The following is a 21,585-nucleotide window of genomic DNA, read 5'->3' on the forward strand; positions in this document are numbered from 1 at the left end:
ACAACTTTTTAGTACAAAAATTTAAATTTTTGAACTATAAAGCTGCTTTAAGAAGCAGTAAAAAAGCCATATCAAATAAAGCCTGAAATTCATCATGGGAGGGGAATGACGGTCGATGAATCTCAAAAAATGTGGGTCAAAATCATGGTCTCGAGAAACATCAATCTCCTCTAACCATTAGAACACAGCTTTCTTAATAAAAACTGTATTCTCCTGAATTTTTTTTTTCCACTAAATTAAAACTATTCTCGAATGTCCATATTAGGTGAAATTATTCCGTGTGTATACGAACGCCATCCAGAGCTGAATCAGAACGTGCCACATCACCAGTTTGCTGTGTATTGCGGTTGTGTACTGCTGTGTACTGGGTGGCGTGGCGCATTCCGATTTGTCTCCGGATGGTCCGGTGTCCGCACATAATAATTTCTCCCATTTTAGACAGTGTCTAGATGGCGCCCAATAACATTTTAACTCTGGTAAAGATCATAAAAGTATAGATGGCTGTCAAGAGCTCCTATTTAAACCTCGCTTTTCTTCTCTTAAAGCCCAACCTGATTATGCTTTTAATCCAACCAGTAATATGAACCTTCCAATAAATTACCAGTGGCCGGCATTGTCTTTATTCTAAGAATTAGTTGGTTGCTTGTATGCTTTCAAAAATGATAATTTCATGTTCATTTATTTTCGGAACAACCAAATTATAGAGTTGAAAATCTACATTAATTTGTAAAAACAACCAACCAAACTCAAGAATTTGTAAAAACTCAAATAAGTTAACCACATGATGAAGGGAAAGAATATTCATAGAAAAAAAATAGAATTAATGATATTAAGAGATCGAGGTGGTTTTCATAGAACCAAAATTTCAGAAGGCAGCAAGAACAGAAATGCAAGGATGTCAATCTATTAATTAGATGAGAAGTGCACGTTTCTCTCCATTTTTTCTCCTGTAGAAAATCAACGGTCTGACAGGTTTTAGCTCAGAAAAATTGATTGATGAAGAGTTAAAATACAACATTTGAATCAAAACTTGAGAGCCTCATAATCAACTTAATTACAAAAACCAGATCAAAATTACCAATAACCTTTTTTTTTTTAAGAGATTTTATTCCAAAGAAATAAGAGGATACAAGAAAGTTCAACATGGAGCCAAATCAAAAATTACAAAACGCAACCAGCAAAAAAAGAGACAATCAATAAACAAGGAAGCAAAAATCAGTCGGGTTCAGTCATTGGCAAGAAGCATTCTGCAAACATCCAGAAGCTAGGCAAGGACCATTCAAAGGTGGAATCAAGCAACAACCACCAAACATAACGATAGGAAACACCAACAATGGTGATATAATATTAATAATAATTCAGATTTTGCTTGAGATAATTCCTCGTTGTTTGTTTATAAGATAACAATCAAATTTTTATTTGACTATTACTTTCTCCTGCTTTCAAGCGAGCACTTAGAAGGACTATTTTAGTATTGCATCATGATTGCTAACAGCAGCAAGCAAATTTACAACTGCATTACAGCAGTTTAAGGCATGAGTAACAACAGCCTGCAAGTTCACAGGAAGTTGCTGCAGAAAAATGCAAAATTCCAGGCTTCTGCATGTTGCATGAAGTGCTGGGAAGTGCACCAGAGGGAACAACGACTACTCTCCTGGCTGAATTGGTCTAATGGACCTGCTTTACGTACCTTCTAATAAAGGATTATTATTAGAGCATGGACTGAAACATGGTAGTTCAGATGTTTCATATTTGAATTTCTAATCATGATGCAAAATATATTAATATCTGAGATTTCGTTTGGGACAATTTTTTTATTGCTTCTTAAAATGGAGTGCAATAAAAAAACCATCCCAAACGAAATCTGAATGATGACTGTAATGAAAAAAATTATCCTTCAATCAATCAACGTGTCAAATATTTGATAAATTCATCGGTAAATTTGTCTATGCCTTAGTGACGTAGAATGTCTTAAAAGGTAGGATTCCTAATGCAGCTTAAATGATTTAATAAATGAGATAGATGGAATATCTCATCACACCTATTTTCAATTAGTAGATACTACTAACAATGTTAGAAGAAGCGAGCATTAAGAGAAAGAGACCTCATGCATGTGAGGCCAATAATGTGGGCACTACATCAGATCTACCACCACATAAGCTACATATGAGCATCACTCACTATAGGAATCACATAGGTTACACATTCATATAGGATACTAAAGTACTAGTTTAATATAAAATTAAATTTATCTAACATGAAACTAATTTGCAACTAGGGTATAATATTGGGAGGCGATTAGCTGCTAACTCATGGAAAGATAGCATTGGGGTGTCCAACATTCATACAAGTGCTTGAGAATGTGGGTGTCAAATCAACGACATCTACGATTTATCTAATTTGATCATTATTTGATAATAGTCTTGTTCGAGTGCTAGTTCCCTCAAAATACCATACTTTAATTATCAACAAGAGAGATAATAATCACTCTCCAAGATGTAGTTGGTGTATATCACAAATCAGCTGCAAACCAGGATTTGTGACAAAATTGATTCCACCTTTAAAACTCGTGTCACAAAAGTATTTGCGATAGAACAGATCGGTCGCAAATATTTTGCGGCGGATTTGCATCGGCTATATGCCAGAAATTTCGCCACAAATTGCGATAGGATATCCGTCATACATTGTGGCGAAAAATCTATCGCAAAAGCCACCGCTATTTGTGATGGATATTTCTGTCACAAACAACAATATTAGATCGTCATATCAACGTTTATGACAGAAATTCTGCTGCAAATCCGCCAAAAACCTGTAGTATATATAAAAATACAACTACTGCTATCTATTATTGAGCTTTCCAACAGTACAAATCCAAACAGTTTAAAAGCAATAATCAAATGCAATAATAAAAAGTAATAATAATCTACTTTAAACAACTACATTCCATAAAATTCTACAATACACTGTTAAAGTTTCAATAGTTTTTTTACATAGAAAGAAATAAAATGCATCAAAAATATTTTAACAGATACTCAAGGAGGAATTTGTATCCTCGCTCTCATCCTCAGCAATTGGGGTTGATTTCTTTCAATATGCTCTCTAAATCTCCTAAGCTCATATGGTATCTGAATGTTCATGTCCGCTTGTGCTTTTCAGACATTTTCTAACTCCTTTGTCGAGTTCACCACTTGTTGGCTATATAAACTCTCATGATGGTCTATAGAGTAGCTTGTAGCAGAAGAGGACTGTCCCTCGTATGCATAGGCTTGAGAGCCTAATCCTTAAAACCCTTCCCTTCTGCATTCCACTCTACAAGAAAATCATCTAATACCGATCAATCCTCTTCATCATCCATCCATCTTGCCCATCACCTAACTCCAACTACCACACCTCTCTAAACTATCACACTAGCAGATAGAGGACGACTGTCCCTCGTATGCATATGCCGTTGCATCTCAAGCCATCGTCAACCTAACAAAATTGTAATGGAGAGGGTGAGGAAGATGCTATTTTTTATGTTATTCAAAGTTTTAAGTATTGCAAGTGTAAATAGTGATGATTATGTATTAAATATGTAAATTCTATAAGTTTGAGTGCTGCATATATAAATTTAGTCATAAGGAAATATATTACTTGGTTAAAGTTTTAAATCAATACTCAAAATAGGATTTTGCTGTCAAAATCAGAATTAAGCTTAAATAGCCAAATAATAATCTAAATGGCACAAAGTTTAACAATCATATAATTACTTAGTAAGAAACATTCAAAGTTTATTGAAAGAGGCTTGCATGGCAAAAAACGTCCATTAAAAAAATAATTTGAGAAACTTTTTATTAATATATTTATTTATATTGTATGTGTAGTTAATTATGTACTTTCATTTTAAGCAACTGATAAAGCTTTATATATATTGAAAATTTTATTATAATTTTGTGAGTAAATCGTTTCATTAAAATACTTCAGTCTAATTTACTAGGCCTATAGCACATAACGGTAGTAAAAGTATTACTAATAATGACACTATAGTGACCATTTGTATCTACATCCACTTCTAATTCTAAAATTTGTACCAAGGCATATTTTAAGAATCATCAAATTAATCATTATTCCGATGAGTATCCCAGTATGAACTTGCATTGTTATAAATGATGGTAAAAATGAAACCAATCACTCTCAAGATTGCTATGAGTTTTATTAGGTGGTAGGGGTGTCAATTCTGGTCAACGGGTCTGGTTCGGATCGAATCAGAGTTGACCCATGCGTAAACAGGTTGAACTGAACCTGACCCGATTTTACAAATGATTGGGATTTTCAACCTGGACCCGACCCGCACGAGTTACGGGTTGACCCGACCTAACCCGCAAACCCGATTAAGTTCCATCATTCGTTTGAATCCATCAGCGAGGTCGAGTTGACTGCTCTAGCGCGACTCGCGAGTGCGGGCTTGCCTCTTGCGGTTCTATCAACGAGCACGAGTTGGTGAGTGGGTCTTGGCATCTTGCCCTAGCGGCCAAGCCGTCGAGGTCAACCGGCAAACTGGTCGACTGGTTGAAGCGTCGAGCGACGAGCGCAAGTGGTTGAGTGTCGTGTGAGCTCGTGACTGTCATCCGTCTGAGTACAGGCGAGGTTTTCTGCATTCGTCGATGCCTGCTAGGGGCGTGGTGTGGTTCGACGTGCAGCGGCAGACAATAGTCGGCGGCAACAACTGAGCGGCAGCAATGCCCGCGGCCGTGGCTGGAGAAGGCCGACCCGAACTTAAACGTGTTAATTCGAATCAAACTCAGATTGTCGGGTTGACCCAAACCCGATCAAAAATATAAACGGTCCAAAGATAGGACCCGAACCCAACCCTTTTCTTTATCAGGTCTACCCGAACCTGGATTTATCAGGTCGGATTTGGGTCGGACTTTCGGTTCATGTCAAAAATTGGGAAAAATATTACGTCAGGACAAAAATCAGAAATCCGAACGTATACCGAGCAATACCGAGTGCTCGGTACCGAGCTCCAGTTGATGTGGCGCGTGGTTATTGGTCTCTAGACGCGTTCGGTGTCCGGACGTAATAATTACTCAAAAAATTGGCACCCCTATTATCTGGTCATTGATTCCGAGTACAATTTAGTTGATAATTCTTTAAATGTCATGTGGTGCATCATAAATACACTCAAGTTTGACACTAATTACAATTAAAATGCAATTTCTTAACCATATTTTAAATATGAGGAGAAATTTTGAAAGCTTACCATTACGTAGATTTACATTAATGTTGTGCCTAAATTTGTTTTTAAAATAGCTTGATTTATTTTTAAAAATATATATTAAAACACTTAAAAAATACACTAAATAGACATATGAAAATAAACCAAAAATAAGAATAAATGTGATCTCAAAGCTGACCAAAGAAATTCACAAGTGTTTTGTAAGTTGATGATTTAAAGGTCATGCAATATAAATATGAATAAGTTAGGCTTTCTTGACAAGGTTTATATTTGTGATTAGGGGGTTTAAAACCAAATGCTACAATGCAAAAAAAGGCTTAACTTTTAAGAAATTCACAAGTCTTTTATAAGTTGTAACTTTTAAAATATTCCACATCCTCAACATAAGAGTACATTCATAAAGAAAACATAAAATCACATGCAAACACACAAACATTAAAATTTAAAAAATGGTAAATCTCTAGTCAAGCCCTATAAAAATAAAGAGTTTGTTCAATAGATGAACAAAATAATATGAGCACATGTAGTTTTGTATAAAATGAGATAACTCAAATAAAATAACAATCATCAAATTTTCCTAAGAAAACTCCAACTAGGACATCAACTCTACTCTAGATCAAAGGTTTGTATCAGACGTGTCAGCTTCAAAGTACTAAGTAAAATAAGTTTGTTGGTTCTATAAGACCATAAAAAAAATGTTGGTTCTTATCATATGATTTAAGTTTCTCAAGCTTGTGGTGATTGGAGCTAGTTGGTGCATAGGCGGGCAGTAAACGCGGGCAAGGCAGTTAGTAGATGAGTTTCCGTGTCAATTCTGAGTTTTTGGGTCAACCCGAACCCAACCCTATTTTTGAAATTGGTCGATTTATTGAACCCGAGCCCGACTCGTTTCACAAATTGGTTGACCCTAACCCAAAATTTTCAGGTCGGATTCAAGTCAACTTTTTTGGTCGTGTCAAATATTGACACCCCTAATCATATGGTGAGATAAGGTATCTCATCCCAAGGAATACAACTTATCATACCAATATGGGATGTAGAGATATTTTTCTCCCAAAGGTTGAAAAGTCTATCTCACATATTGGCAACTTTTTCTAAGTTGGCATGCAAAGTTGAAGAAGGGGTGCTGCTGAGATAGGTGGCCTGAACATGGTGGCTTTGAGTGAAGAAGATAACAAGAAGTGTCATTAACTTATACTTTTTAGATGACTTTGATAGTTAACTTAAATAGAAATATATAACATAAACGTCATTTTATTGATTTAAAGAGATAAGAACTCAAGTGATAGTGAGTACCTATAAGGCATAGGACTCTCTTTAATATACTAGATTGAGATCATGATACTAGTCTCTTAAAGTAGTTTATGGGTAAGCCAACCCTTTCTTTTTTTTTCTTCCCTTTTATGTTGATGATTAAGGAAGGGCATACTAGGTAAAGATCCTAGCATTGATAAAGGTTTGGCCTGAAACATAGGTATGAGAAGATAATTGGAAGGCAATAGATGAAATTGTTCGTTCATGTGAGACTAAAAATATTTAAGGGTTTGAACTTCTCTTCTTGAAGGGGATATCAAGACTATTCATCAAATCAAACACTTCTTTGAATCATCTTCAAGTTTCCTTTAAAGAAGTAGAAGGTAGCAAATGGAAAGCAATGATCAATAATCCTAAGGAGTGCAAAGTTTAATGATGGGTTATGATATCCCAATGTCATTAAAGAAACTTTTCATTTTGAAAATTTAGGCATCAACAATGAAACCAAAGAAAGAAAATATCATAGTTTTATCATCTCCAAGTGATTTAACAAAAAACATATCTATGACGTGTGTCAAAGTGTGGCTAAGATATCGTTTCACAAATTGGTTGACCCTAACCCCAAATTTTCAGGTCGGATTCAAGTCAACTTTTATGGTCGTGTCAAATATTGACACCCCTAATCATATGGTGAGATAAGGTATCTCATCCACAACTTATCATACCAATATGGGATGTAGAGATGTTTTTCTCCCAAAGGTTGAAAAGTCTATCTCACATATTGGCAACTTTTTTCCTAAGTTGGCATGCCAAGTTGAAGAAGGGGTGCTGCTGAGGTAGGTGGCCTGAACATGGTGGCTTTGAGTGAAGAAGATAACAAGAAGTGTCATTAACTTATACTTTTTAGATGACTTTGATAGTTAACTTAAATAGAAATATATAACATAAACATCATTTTATTGATTTAAAGAGATAAGAACTCAAGTGATAGTGAGTACCTATAAGGCATAAGACTCTCTTTAATATACTAGATTGAGATCATGATACTAGTCTCTTAAAGTAGTTTATGGGTAAGCTAACCCTTTCTTTTTTTCCCTTTTATGTTGATGATTAAGGAAGGGCATACTAGGTAAAGATCCTAGCATTGATAAAGGCTTGGCCTGAAACATAGGTATGAGAAGATAATTGGAAGGCAATAGATGAAATTGTTCGTTCATGTGAGACTAAAAATATTTAAGGGTTTGAACTTCTCTTCTTGAAGGGGATATCAAGACTATTCATCAAATCTAACACTTCGTTGAATCATCTTCAAGTTTCCTTTAAAGAAGTAGAAGGTAGCAAATGGAAAGCAATGATCAATAATCCTAAGGAGTGCAAAGTTTAATGATGGGTTATGATATCCCAATGTCATTACAGAAACTTTTCATTTTGAAAATTTAGGCATCAACAATGAAACCAAAGAAAGAAAATATCATAGTTTTATCATCTCCAAGTGATTTAACAAAAAACATATCTATGACGTGTGTCAAAGTGTGGCTAAGATATCAAATGATTTGTCAATGTGCGAGGCTCGAATAAGTCAAATCCACATACAAAGATGCACTACACTGAGTTGATGACTCCAACTTGTCAAGTTGTATCAAGGATTTATGACATATATCGTTTTGTCAAGAAGACACCTAGAGGGAACTCATGAAGCAAACAACTCTTGCATGTTGAGTTAACGATAATGGTGACAATATGTCACCAACTTTGCAAGAAGGCTAACAGATGAGACAAAAATAAACAATATTATAATTAAAGGAAATCATCAACTGGTGAATAGGTAAAAAAGTGAAGAGGAATTCAATAAAGGTAAATAAGGGACATAACTGACTTGTCAAATAAGTGAGAATGCAAAAAACTCTATCAAGAAATAGAGGGCTTTGCTCAAGAAAAAAAGAGGGAAGATCTCTATATTTTTTAGAGATATTTTGACGCTTGCTTAGAAACAATCAATAAAAATGAATGTGAAGTTGATAGGGCACAAAAATGAAAGTATTAACTACATTCATTAATGAATTCATTGGCAGTTTGTCAAGAGGAAGTCATTCACCATTCATTGAGGAGAAGAAGGTGATAATTCATTTAAAGGAAGGCCAAGCCAAAGGCTTTGAGATGTTGAGCCATTATCCAAAACTTAGGGGATCCAAATTAGATTGTTTGGAGTTAGATAAAGTTAATCTATAGGAGATACGGTAACGAACGAGCTTAAGTTTCAATGATCAAAAACCTTGATCATACTATGTGCCTACTAAACTCATTGAACAAGTTGGTTAAATTAAGGTTAGCCAAGGGATGACTAACTTTATGGTAAAGCAATCTAAACCCCTCAAATGGGTGTGGTGTTTTCAGGTGGAACATGTTGCACATCAGTGATAATCCCCAAATTAAGTGATAGGACTTATAATAGATGTTGTGTGTTCAAAGAGAACATCTGGCATTCTAAGAACTATATTTCAATTTTTTGAAAGGGTTTATCCATAATGAGAGCTATATAGAACTCTCGACAAGAGAGGTGTGTTCAAAAGGAATATCATATTTGTAGAGAAAAACTACACATAATTTGGGAAGGATCTATACATAATATAATGCAAGAATCCTACATCATGTGTGATGTATCCAAGACAAAACCACATATGATATGGCTTAATTTTCTCTTTTTTTTGTTTCGAAATGACAAAGTTATTTTTGGGTTATTTATATATGACACTTTTATAAAATTATTTTTACGAAACTTCAATTTTGTACTGTTTTAAAAAACTTTTAATATTAACTTCTCCATTAAAATCCTCAATTTTCTCAAACAATAGTCACCTACTATATGCTGACGACTTGCTTATTTTCAGTGACCCTACTGTCCAAAACTGCAATGCTATTATGAGGAAAATGGATATTTTTGCTTATGCTACTGGCCTCCATGTCAATTATGAAAAAAGCTCCATTCTAGTTCCTAAGAATTTTACCTGTGCTGAAACCATTTGTAATGCTTTATCAATTTCTAACCCATCCACTATTATCAATTACCTTGGAATCCCGATCTGCTTTCAAAGGCTTAAGATCGTGGACTTCTCGCCTCTTTTGGATTCCATAGCTAGAAAGCTTACGGGTTGGAGTGCCAATCTTTTATCTTTTGCAGGGCGCTTACAGCTTCTAAAATTCACCATGATAAACTCCATTGCTTATTGGATTAGAGGATCCATATTGCCTAAAACTGTTATAAAATACTTCAGGAAGCTTGCTTCCAAATTCTTTTTTTTTTTAGACTCATTGGCTAGTAAAAAATTGCATTTGGTTGCTTGACATAGTGTTTGTAAGCCTAAGGAAGCTGGGGGCCTTGGTTTGGCGTCTATTCCTGCTCTCCAATTTGGGTTTAATTGCTCCCTTATTCTCAGGACATACAATTATAAATCTCCTTTGGCTGCCTGGCTCCTTCATAAATATAATTATCCCTGGAAATCGGCCTCCTCTAAGGCTTTCAAATTCTGGAAATATGTTTTCTCTACTGCAGCTGCGGTTAAAACCAATTTCAATTTTCTTATTTCTCCTAACTCCTCTGTTTCATTCCTTTGGGATCACTAGTGCTTTGGAGTCAACTTAATGAACTATCCGGAGATGAGTTCTCTCTCTCAGATGTTTGCTTGTAACACAATGGTTGGAAATTTCATTAATGCTGGGAGCTGGTGCCTTCCTAGATTCATATCTACGGTTATTTCTCACTTGATTCAAAGGATTACTATATCTGAGCATGTCCCAAAATGTTTACTTTGGGGGGACAATGGTCATCCCAAACTCAGGGATTTCATTACTGAGTTTTATAATTTTGCACCTGTTTGCAATTGGGCTGAATTCCTGTGGCATAAGGGACACATTTTACGTTATTCAGTGTTTGGGTGGCTTGCATTGGCAGGTGGACTTAAAACTGCCATGGATCTTAAGTCCCGCAATATTTGTGTAGACTTAACTTGCTCTTTTTGTCATTCCTATAATGAGAGCTCTACACACCTATTTTTCGAATGTTCCTATTCTCACAGCATTATTACATCCTTAATACCTGGCTGCTCCTCGATTCTTCTCCTGCCTATCTTGATGCAGTTATTCTACTGGGTAGATGCTAAGCCCAACTCCTCTGAAAAAAGATTCTATTTCCTCATTATATGTTGTACTGTTTATCATGTGTGGAAGGAATGTAATGAAAAGTGTTGCCCACTCTGTTGCTAGCCACTCTACCATCTGTCTCAAGATAAAAAGGGTTGTCTCCTCCTAAGTTTTACGCTGGAAAGATGGGATTTCTTTGATGGATTTGCTTTAATCTGCTACAGCCTGATTTTTGGATACTCTGGTTACTTAATGCCCGTGATTCATTGGATGTTCCTACTCGTTTTTTGTTTTTTTTTTTGGGCAATGATGCTGATTGCAGTTGCTATCTCCCTGGATGGCGGTCTCTTGCAACTTGACTCCCTCATGACGGCAGTTCTAGCAACTGGGGGAGCTGTGCTCTATTTGGTGATTGCAATCATTTTTTCCTGAGTCCTTCGGTTTAACACCATTTTTTGTCGGGTTTTTCTCTTTCTTGTTTCATGTGTATTTTTGGCGCGGATAGGTGCTGTTTTTGGTTTTTAGGATACTCCTCTCCCCTTAATCACCTTTTCTGTTTACACATGTGACTATTTTTCTTTAATGGAATTGGGCTCTGCCCCTAAATTTTCCAAAAAAAAAAAAAAGTTTAAAACTACCTTCTATAAAAAGACATCGGATTAACAAAAGAAGCATTATTTTGGCAAACCAACCAAATAGCCAATTATAGATACATAAACGAGAGCTCTTTTGCAAGCCATCAGATCGAATGAAAATTGATCCATTGCCGTTCGATCCCGCTCCATTTCTATCTTCATACTATAAATCTCCGTGGATGTTAGGGTTTCTTTAACGCGCGGCTTTGCAGTTTCGCTATTAGGGTTTTTTTCACCTCTCATCTTCGAGTGACAATCTCAGGGGTTAAAGAGACGGGTTTTGCGTCCCGTCCGCCTTGGCAAAGCTGTGCTTCGTCTTGGCCCTCGAGTCAGCCGCATCTATCTTAGGAATTATTTCCTTCCATCGCCACTCTAACCCTAGAGGCTAGACAGGATTTAGGGATTTATTTGGATTCGTAAATTTTTAGCGGTAAAGATGACGGTGAAGCTCTCCAAAGCCGAGAAGAAGGTCAAGTACGACAAGAAGCTGTGCCGCATGTTGGACGAGTACAGCAAGGTTTTGATCGCGTTGGCTGACAATGTTGGATCTAATCAGTTGCAGAATATCAGGAAGGGTCTGCGAGGTGATTCCATTGTTCTCATGGGTAAGAACACTCTCATCAGGAGGTGCATCAAAGTGCACGCTGAGAAGAGTGGCAATCAGGCTTATCTAAGTCTCCTTCCTTTGCTCGTGGTATGCTCTTTTTATTTATTTTGCGCTAATTCTTCTGTCTTTGGTTTCTGGTTTCTGATGCGTTATGATCAGCTTTGTCTAAGCTTGACCTGAGATTGGCTTAGAATCATGTCAATAAATTATATATTTTAATGGTAATTTGAAAAAGAAAATTAATGCCCCAGAAAAGATTTATTTTTCTTCCTTCTGTAAATTTGGTGGTTTTCGATGGTTCTGAGATGTATAATATTTAATCTATATTTCCCCTTAAACGTTTGTATGAATTGAATGTAATTCTTCTTTATGCTACAGGGAAATGTGGGGTTGATTTTCACCAAAGGAGACCTTAAAGAAGTCAGTGAAGAGGTTGCAAAGTACAAAGTAAGAAATTGTGGCCTATAGCTATCTTTGAAAACATCTAATTTTTTGTGGTTTGAAAAAAAATAATTCAGATTTGTTTAACCTGCCAACATGGAAATTTGAGATATCATATATCTGATGATTTTGATAAATACATTATTCCATGCATAATCTGTCTTGTAAGTTGATAATTGTAATTTTCCATGTTTTAAGATAGTTTGCAGACGATGCTTTTTATATTTTGTTGTTTGGTACTGGCCATTATGCTTAATTATGATTGACATTAGCCTTAGTTGAATAGGGGCCAGCTTTAGGAACACTCATCATTCATTCATTATTGGTATGTTAAGTTTATTTTACACAATTTTTTTCTTCATAATTTTTAGCCATGTTAACTTTGGTTTATTCCTTTAGCTTATCCTTCCAAAGTAGTTTAACTAGTTTAATTGGCGTATCTTCTATTATTTGTTTTACTTGCCCAAATCACTTAAGTTTATTGCCAGAATTTTTGATGTCATCATTTCTAAACATATTATTCTTAGTTTTATTATGCATCCATTTTAACATTTTTACTTCTAATAGCATAATTTATCTTATCGTAATTTTGTAAAATTTTTTTTAGGTCTATTGTATTATTTTATTGTATGATGTCTCGAGTAACTTTTCTCATTTTAAACTCATCGCATAAACTCTAGAAATTTTATCAGTGTACTCTTATTTAAATTTCCCATTATACTATCTAAGTGATTCATGATGCTTAAAATTATGCATGTCGGTATAACTTGATGTTATAGTAGTATTTACTAATTGTTTGTTTCACGAGCACTGAAATTATATATTACACATTCTTTATTTGATTAAGAACCCTTATTTTCAAAAAAAATTCTCCATTATTATGCTTATTTATGATTATTGCGGCTAGAATATTCACGGCAGTAGAATGAGTAAACTTTTCTTCTTGGAAATGCACGGATATCTAGCACACAAACAGAAAGAGAAAAGTAAAACACCCGATTTTTTTACGTGGAAAGCCTGAAGAGGGAAAACCACCGGGCATCGCCAAGGTGAAAATATTCCATTAAATTTGAGTGAATTACAAATGTTGACCCGTCCCTTGACTCTGAGGCTGTCAAATTACAGTAGTTTGGAGAGTTAGGCTAAGGTCTGGCGATGGTCTGGCGGAAGTCCGATGGCGTCCGTGCAGAATTTTAGCTGACGGGGAATGATCCGACAAAGGTCAAGCAAAAGTTCGACGACGCTCGAATGATAGGTTGAAATCCGGAGGCGGTCGGCGGTGATCGGACAATGGTCGGGCTGAAGTCCGGAAGCAGTCGGCGGCCGGGTGGAAGTCCGACAACGGTTGGCAGTCGGGCTGTGGTATAACGATGGTTGGGCTGAAGTCCGGCGGCGTTCGGCGTCCAGGCGGTGGTGCTGGAGCTCTTGAAGCTTCAAAGTTCTCTCAAATTTCTAGCCAAAGGCCCCCCTCATGTAAAGATTGGGGATCTATTTATAGATTTTTATGAGTGACACGCCTCATAAATATAGAGAATATATGGAGTGTTTTGGAGTGCTCCATCGGATGACCCTTATTGATTCCCCCAATCATAAAACGTTTATCAGACATTTGAATGTCTTAATGATATCAGAATTTGATGATCTTGGGCTTGTTGGATTTATCTTGTCGAGCCACTCGATTCGACTATAAGCATGTCACGTTTGAAAACCGTTTGGTAATCCAAATTGTTGTTTGAACCTTCCAAAAGCGTTTCAAGTCTTTGATTTGGACCCATTTGAGCTTGGATTGAGTCAAATTTGATGTCGTTGGGTTCATATTTTTGAGACGATCAGTTTGACTATAAGTTTGCTAAAATCAGAGTTCAGATGATCCAAATTTTAATTTTTGAAGTTTCCAACTTGATTTTTCCTCAAGATTCGTGCACGATCAGAATGATGTTTTGTGACGTATCAATGATGATGTTTCACCTATTGGAATTATTCCATTTGCAAAAGGCATGCATCAAGTTGCTTCAAGTTTAATATACTTTGAAAGCTTCTTTATAACTAGTTTAAAATATGCGGGCTTAATGTTCATCCTTTATGTAGTCTTATTATCTAGAAATTATTCATCACTAGCCACTATTTTTTATGTAATTTAATTTTCTAGCTTACATGCATAAGGATCTTTAACACGAATTTGACACAACCTGTTCTCCTAAATCACACCACATTACTTCTTGTGGTACTTTATCGCATTTTTTCTCAAGATCATTAAAAACCATATGATTATCATATGTTTTCCTTATATGTTTTTCATTATTTCCTTACTAATTTTTTTTTTCATCACAGTGAACCCAATGTTAAATAAAATTTTATGTCAATGTACTTTCCCATTCTCCTTTCATAACTTAGCCATGAGACTACGAGTTTGCATACCTTATGATTAGTTTTAAGTACTTTGTTCTATAATATTGGTATTGAAGTGTTTCTTATAATTATTTTTCATATACAATTTTTAAGAGTGCAATGAAAATATTCGTTAACCACCACTACAATAATTATCTGCACTCTTCAAATTTTAATATTGAACTCATGAGCTTAAAGTTTTTCCGTCTTGCGTTTTTAAACAAATAATCTAATCCCCCTTATTGGATCAATTATAGTATGCATCATAGTTCTCCTAACTTAACTTTTATTGCATAACTTGATCATTGTCTTTAGATATCCTACTTCATGCCTTTTATATTGTAATTTTTTTTAAAGTACATCCAATTAAATTAATAATGAAAGTTTTTATCTTTTTCACTTCCAATAAAAAAAATTTAGCTTTTGATAACTGTTATAAAGGTATGTTTGTGGCAATTTTTCACTATTTTGCTTTTCAAATTGTTGACATACTTTTGTTTTGCTACATATTTCTTACTTTTTTCTGGAATTTTGTGGTGAACTTTTTTATAGAACCAAATCTGCTTTGAGTATGATAGTTGTAAAAAAGCTGCTAAAAATTGTTTTATAATTTTTTTAAAAAGAAATATATTTATGATACTCAGAATAATTTTCAAAAAAGGCTTTCCCCACAACTCTACAACTACCTTTACCAAAAGCTATAGCTACCCCAAGTTAACCCTATGTATCAGTAGTATTTTTTTCCCTTTATTTGTAAGCATATTATTTCGCTTAAATTTATATTTTATTTTTCTACTTAACCATCAATTCTTTTTTTCTCTTCCTTTTGCTTGAGATATATTTGAACTCTTTTAGAACTTCTACAGAGGACTTAGTACAACTTGCTATCTCATTCCACATTGAGGTTGGTTAGTCATAAGATTCTGATTTATGTTTGGGTCAGTCATAAGATTCGGATTTACCTTTGGTATTTACTTGTCTCAAACGATTAATAATTTGATTAATTTCTCACTTTTAAAGTTCATTAACTTATTATATGATAACTTTTTCAGTTGATAATTTTTTTTAGCTTTATTTGTCATACATTGATCATTACTGCTGTATGGGAAAACTTCTCGAGTTATCTTAAATTTATCTCAAGTGAAATTTTGTCCAACCTGGCAAAAGAATATCTTATTTATTTCCTATTTCATGATCATATGTTATTATAAAATTAAAATCAACTTTTCCCATAAAATTTCTATCTCCTATTCTATAGCCATGATTGACATCTCTCCAAACCATCCATTGTGAACTTGTATCTAGTTAAGTGTTACCAATAATTATTTTTTCCTTGGATTTACATTAACTCATTCATCTCTTTCATAGCATATTTCTTAAGCAATCGTCTAAATCAATTTGAGGAGCATGAGCAAATATCATTTTTGTAATGACAACAACAACAATAATATCAAGCTTTTATACCGCTATGTGGAGTCGGCTACATGAATCCTTTTTTTTCTATTGTGTCATGTTAAAAGTCAAATTCTCGTTTAAATATAAGGAAAAAAAAGTAATTTATATTATTTTCTAACCAAGTCTTTTTAGGTCTTCCTCTACCTATTTTAATATTGGCCAAATCTAATATATATACTCTACTAACTATGTCATCATAAGCATAACATTTTATGTAGCCAACCATCTAAGGTGACTGTTGCTAATCTTATTTGTCACTGGAGGTACTCCAACCTTTTCTCATATATGTACATTTCACATCTTGTCTCTAAGAGTAAAACCACTCATCCACCTGAGCATTCTCTTCTCTGCAACACTTAACTTAATTTTATTCTTCTCTTTTAATAGCCAACATTTTGCACCATAAAGTGTTGCTAGTCATTTATAATGACATAACTAATAATTTTTCTCATAGGAATGTCCTACATTTTTTATATTCACCATCGAATTTCTATTTTTCTAATCTCTATCCATTAATATCTTTACTCCATTACTATTTTTAACCTTTACAATATACAATAAATTATAACCTCTGCCATTGTCTTTGTCTTTCCCCTCTCCATTTAATTGCTTATAAACATGCAATATTAGTTCTTTAATTATCATATTAGCTAATTATTGAAAATTTCTATAACATGATTAACATCCAAACATACCATATAAGGATTCTTAGTTTTTATACTTTTTCTTACTCTCATTCACTTTCCACTACAATTGGGTTTAGATGTGGTGCACACTGAATCACCCTAGCCAGCAACAGTATTTACCCAAATGCCACCTTGATTAATAAAAGTTTTGGCTTATCATTTTGTGAGTGAATTCATGCACCCTTGCTTTAATTCACATTTAGGTTAGCTCTTTGGGTCATTTCAGAGATCTTAGCATTAAATTAATGAATATGGATGCATATTGTAAATTTAAGCTTCATGTTTTATGATTGCTTGTCAACCTGACACCTAATAATAATCGTTCATTTTGACTTGTTTTGTTGCTTGTAACATTTAGTTTCTTTAAATGTATTTTCAAGGAAAAGATGGATGCCATGTTTGCTGTGGAAATCATAGCTTGTTCTAGAGCATGCCAGTGAGCATACATTATTAAGTTTCGTTTCAAGATTGTTACAAGTTCAGCTCAAGTATTTGGTTTTTTATATTTTTTTATTTTTAAATGAGTATCACCTTATGTTTTTGGATATTTTTCTATTAGAGATGTGATTTGAATATTCACTGATGGTATTCATTGTAACCAACCAAAACGTAAAAAATCTTTTAGTATCGTCTTCATTCAAGTTCTTAATTGTTCTGTTTTGATTTCTCTTTAATCAGGTTGGTGCTCCTGCTCGTGTTGGTCTTGTTGCCCCTATTGATGTTGTTGTTCCTCCGGGCAACACTGGCCTAGATCCTTCACAGACCTCTTTCTTCCAGGTTAACAAAATACTCCTCACCATCTTATGACGTTAATATTTTTTTAAAATTTGTGTTCTTTAATCCATTTATTATCGCTTTAGGTGCTCAACATCCCTACCAAGATTAACAAGGGTACCGTTGAAATTATTACCCCGGTCGAACTGATAAAGAAAGGCGATAAGGTGGGATCCTCAGAGGCTGCCCTCCTTGCTAAGCTGGGGATTAGGCCATTCTCTTATGGCCTTGTTGTCCAGTCTGTGTATGAGGATGGTTCGGTGTTCAGTACCGAAGTGCTCGATCTCACTGAGGATGATCTCATCGAGAAATTTTCAACCGGTCTTTCTATGGTCACCTCTCTCTCACTGGCTATCTCGTATCCCACCCTTGCTGCAGCACCTCACATGTTCATCAATGCTTACAAAAATGTCCTCGCCGTCGCAATTGCCACTGATTACACATACCCGCAGGCTGAGAAGGTTAAAGAATATTTGAAGGTACTTCCATAGTTCCATCTTATAAAGCGCGCCGTGGTTTTGTGCTTTGTTTGTTGATCCGGATTCTAAGGCTTCGTTTGGGACGATTTTTTACTGCTTTTTAAAGCGGTTTTTTATAAAAAAATTTAATGTCTTATTTTGTACTGTAATTGTTAATTATTTTGATCAATCTAATGCAGGATCCCAGTAAATTTGCTGTATTTGCTGCACCTGTTGAATCTGTTACTCCGGCTGCCTCTACTGCTCCGGCGGCTGCAGTGGAAGAGAAGAAGGAAGAGCCCGCTGAGGAATCTGATGATAATATGGGTTTCAGCTTGTTCGACTAAGCTTTGTTGTTGGCCTTCTTCTAGAAATAAAAAATCACTAGTAAGATTTGGAACAATTGTCTTTGGAAGTTTTCATTTTGTCGATACTGTTTTGCAGAACTTTGAGCTGTTGAATTTGTTTTGTTAGCAGTTTGGTGATAATATTGTCTTTGAATTGTCATAATTTATCGTTTGTTATGAATCTTTTTTTTTTTTACTTTTATTAGGACATGTATCCATTTGCTTATGAGAAAATAATGTTGTTGTTGCCGAAAGCTATTCCTGTAGATTTTGTTTCAAGGTCTGTTTGTGACGGCAAATTATTACGTGCGGTGTCCGGACTGTTCGGAGGTGAATCCGGATGCGCCATGTCAACCGGATGCACCGGGGTCGGGGTGATGTGGCACGTCCGGATTCGCCTCTAGACGAATCCGGATGCCGCACGTAATAATGTCGTTTGCGACAGCTTGGCTTGCTTTCTTTATTTTTCATATAGCATGCTTGATTTCATTTGGCTATTTTTTTGTTCCTTTTTCACTGTTTTATTTCAAAAAAAAATTGTAGTGAAAATTTATTTTTTATATTTCTTACAACCAATTTTATAATAAGTTGCAGCCTTCCATTTACAGTAAATTTACAACCAATTTTAAGTAAGATTTGTCTAAAATTATAGTTGTTTCAGTTTGATTTGAGTTTGACTCATGTGTCAATCAAATGAGCTTATTGAGCCTATTAATAAGCATTTTTGTTTGTTTATTGAACTTATTAATGGAGGCAGTTTTGGGAGACTTGAGATGTGATTAAATTTTAACATAATCCTTCATTATTCGTATATGATTTCAATTAAGTCTCTATTAAATAAAATTGATCTAAAATGATCATTTTAAGATTAAATTGAGATCAATATTATAAAGCCAAGTGATTAAATTGTGATTATTTTTATGTTATAACTATAACAAGACCGACTTTTGAATCAATTTTATATATTCTAAGATTAAATATGTCATGTGTATGAAAAATTATTCTGTGCGGACATCAGATGACGATCGGAGATCAATTAGTGTGCGCAACGATTTTTTTATTTTTTGCTCGGTACTGGTATTTGGTATTGCTATGTATTGGTTGACATTGCGTTCTCGTTGATTTTTGAACCTTGTTCTTATTGATCATAGCATTGATTGATGTGGTGCGTTTTGGTTGATCTCTGAATCTGATTCTGACTGATCTCCGGATCTCACATATTAATTTCTCTGAACACCCTTGGTTCTATTTTGAATTTTTTTACTTTGAGATGCAGCACAGCCTGTCAACTATGATCGGCTTACTAACCAAAATTTTTTACATTTATGTGACGGCATCTCTATGATCATCTCGCTTTATTCGGAAGTTTTATTTGGTCCGGTCGACCGAATAAGAGAAACATTCGGTCGCAAGAAAAATTCCGCTGTACCGAGGTGTATCGAGTTTTTTGAAAAAAATTTGATACACCTCGGTATAGCAGGATTTTGCCTGCGACCGAATGTTTCTCTTCATCTGATCGGAGGACGTAATAATTATTCCTTTATTCGTGGTGCTCTTCATTCTATTAAACTCAAATTGCTCACGTAGTATTGATGACACATATTCGATTTCCTATCAGCACGCGCCGAAGAGCCGAAGCTCATTTTCACATTATTCAGGGGGACCCACAGCATCACGTGGCATGCAAGCACTTGTCAGTTCGTCTTAACGCATCTCGCATGTCCCGCCGCTTGCACCGGCACGCGGGAAACCAAATTCTGATATTTTTATGCGTGCGCCGACTACGCACCCACTCGCGCGCCCGCTTCCTAACCGCACCACCGTGAATAATACCGAAACCTCAACTGCAGCCACTTGCCCCGCTACACGCGCCTGTAATTCTATCGTGTTTGTTGACCGAAGCCGCGTCGCATGCGCAGCGGCTTTCTAGGCGGTCTTCGGCCGCCTTGTCCTGCTTTTCCGTCAAGTATGACCGAGTAAGCGTCAAACGCATGATCTAAAACAAAAACGAACGCTAAGTGCAATTTTGGTTCCTTTTTTTTTTAAATGATTTTATTGTTATAAAAAAAATAAAATTTGAAGACTATGATAGTATTAGAAATATATGTATTCTTTGAATAATATCATACAGCAGTTTTTGTTATCAAATCTGATAATAAAAATCAGTTTTCTATTACATATATATATAGCTAATATTTGATGATTAGATGTTTGACTGTTTGAATTTAAAAGCATTTATATTTGGTGATATTTATGTTTATCAATGATTTTAAATTTGAATAAAGAATATGATTTAATTTTATTTTAGATATGTTTAAAAGGTTACTATTGCGTGTGGAGTTCATTTCTCTTAAATAAAAGAGGCCTACATCATAGAGACTAATAAAAAATATCTCTATGGATAAGAAGAAATATTTTTGCAATGATATTATGAAGTAATAGTTTAATCAAGCATTCAAAGTCACTCTTATTATTGTCATGTGCATATATATATATATATATATATATATATATAGAGAGAGAGAGAGGATATCCTCATATGCTTATATGAACTTGACTAATAACAATAGTTGCATCAGCATAAGTAGACTCTTAGATCCTCATATGACAATCAAACTCTTAAAGGGATATGTAAACAATATGGTGCTCCAAAATCTCCATTGATGATCAAAAACCCTAATGGATGATAAAAATTATTATCCATAAGAGCTCCATTGATGATCAAAAACCCTAATGGATGATTCAAATAAGTAAATTTGTTAACAATATATACGCTGCCATAAGAGCTCCATTAGTCATCAAAGTGCTTACCAAAATCCCATATTTAATACCCTATTAAAATAAAGCACAAATGGAAAAGCCATTTCTAATGAATTTCACTACAGGAAAAACGCCGAAATCCGGCGGTTAGCCTATATTAACCGGCGGTTTTTTTAACTACCGGCGGCTTTACGGCGGTTTTTGTGCCGCCGGAAAAAATAGCGTAGGAAACTATTACCGGCGGTTTATGTAGCCGGCGGTTTTCCGGCGGCTCCGACCGCCAGTTTCAACTGGATTTTATGCCGGCGGTTTTTCGGCTGTGACGCCGCCGGTTAATTGACCAACGGCCTACCGGCGATCTATTTACCGACAGTTCTCTGGCGGTTTAGTTAGCCGTCGTATGTTTTTAAAACCGCCGGCCTTCG

At 35.1% G+C, this 21,585-nt stretch overlaps 1 protein-coding gene across 1 annotated transcript; it reads left to right on the forward strand.

The window, feature by feature from the left end:
• Positions 1-11,426: 11,426 nt before the first annotated feature.
• On the forward strand, positions 11,427-18,654 carry LOC110094154 (60S acidic ribosomal protein P0). Its single transcript, XM_020819316.2, has 5 exons — positions 11,427-11,938; positions 12,230-12,298; positions 17,500-17,598; positions 17,682-18,074; positions 18,254-18,654. The coding sequence occupies exons 1-5, from the start codon at positions 11,681-11,683 to the stop codon at positions 18,398-18,400; spliced, it is 966 nt and encodes a 321-aa protein (XP_020674975.1). The 5' UTR covers positions 11,427-11,680; the 3' UTR covers positions 18,401-18,654.
• The last annotated feature ends 2,931 nt before the right edge of the window (positions 18,655-21,585 follow it).

Source organism: Dendrobium catenatum, unplaced genomic scaffold, assembly GCF_001605985.2.
Source record: "Dendrobium catenatum unplaced genomic scaffold, ASM160598v2 fragScaff_scaffold_71, whole genome shotgun sequence".
Lineage (NCBI taxonomy): Eukaryota > Viridiplantae > Streptophyta > Magnoliopsida > Asparagales > Orchidaceae > Dendrobium > Dendrobium catenatum.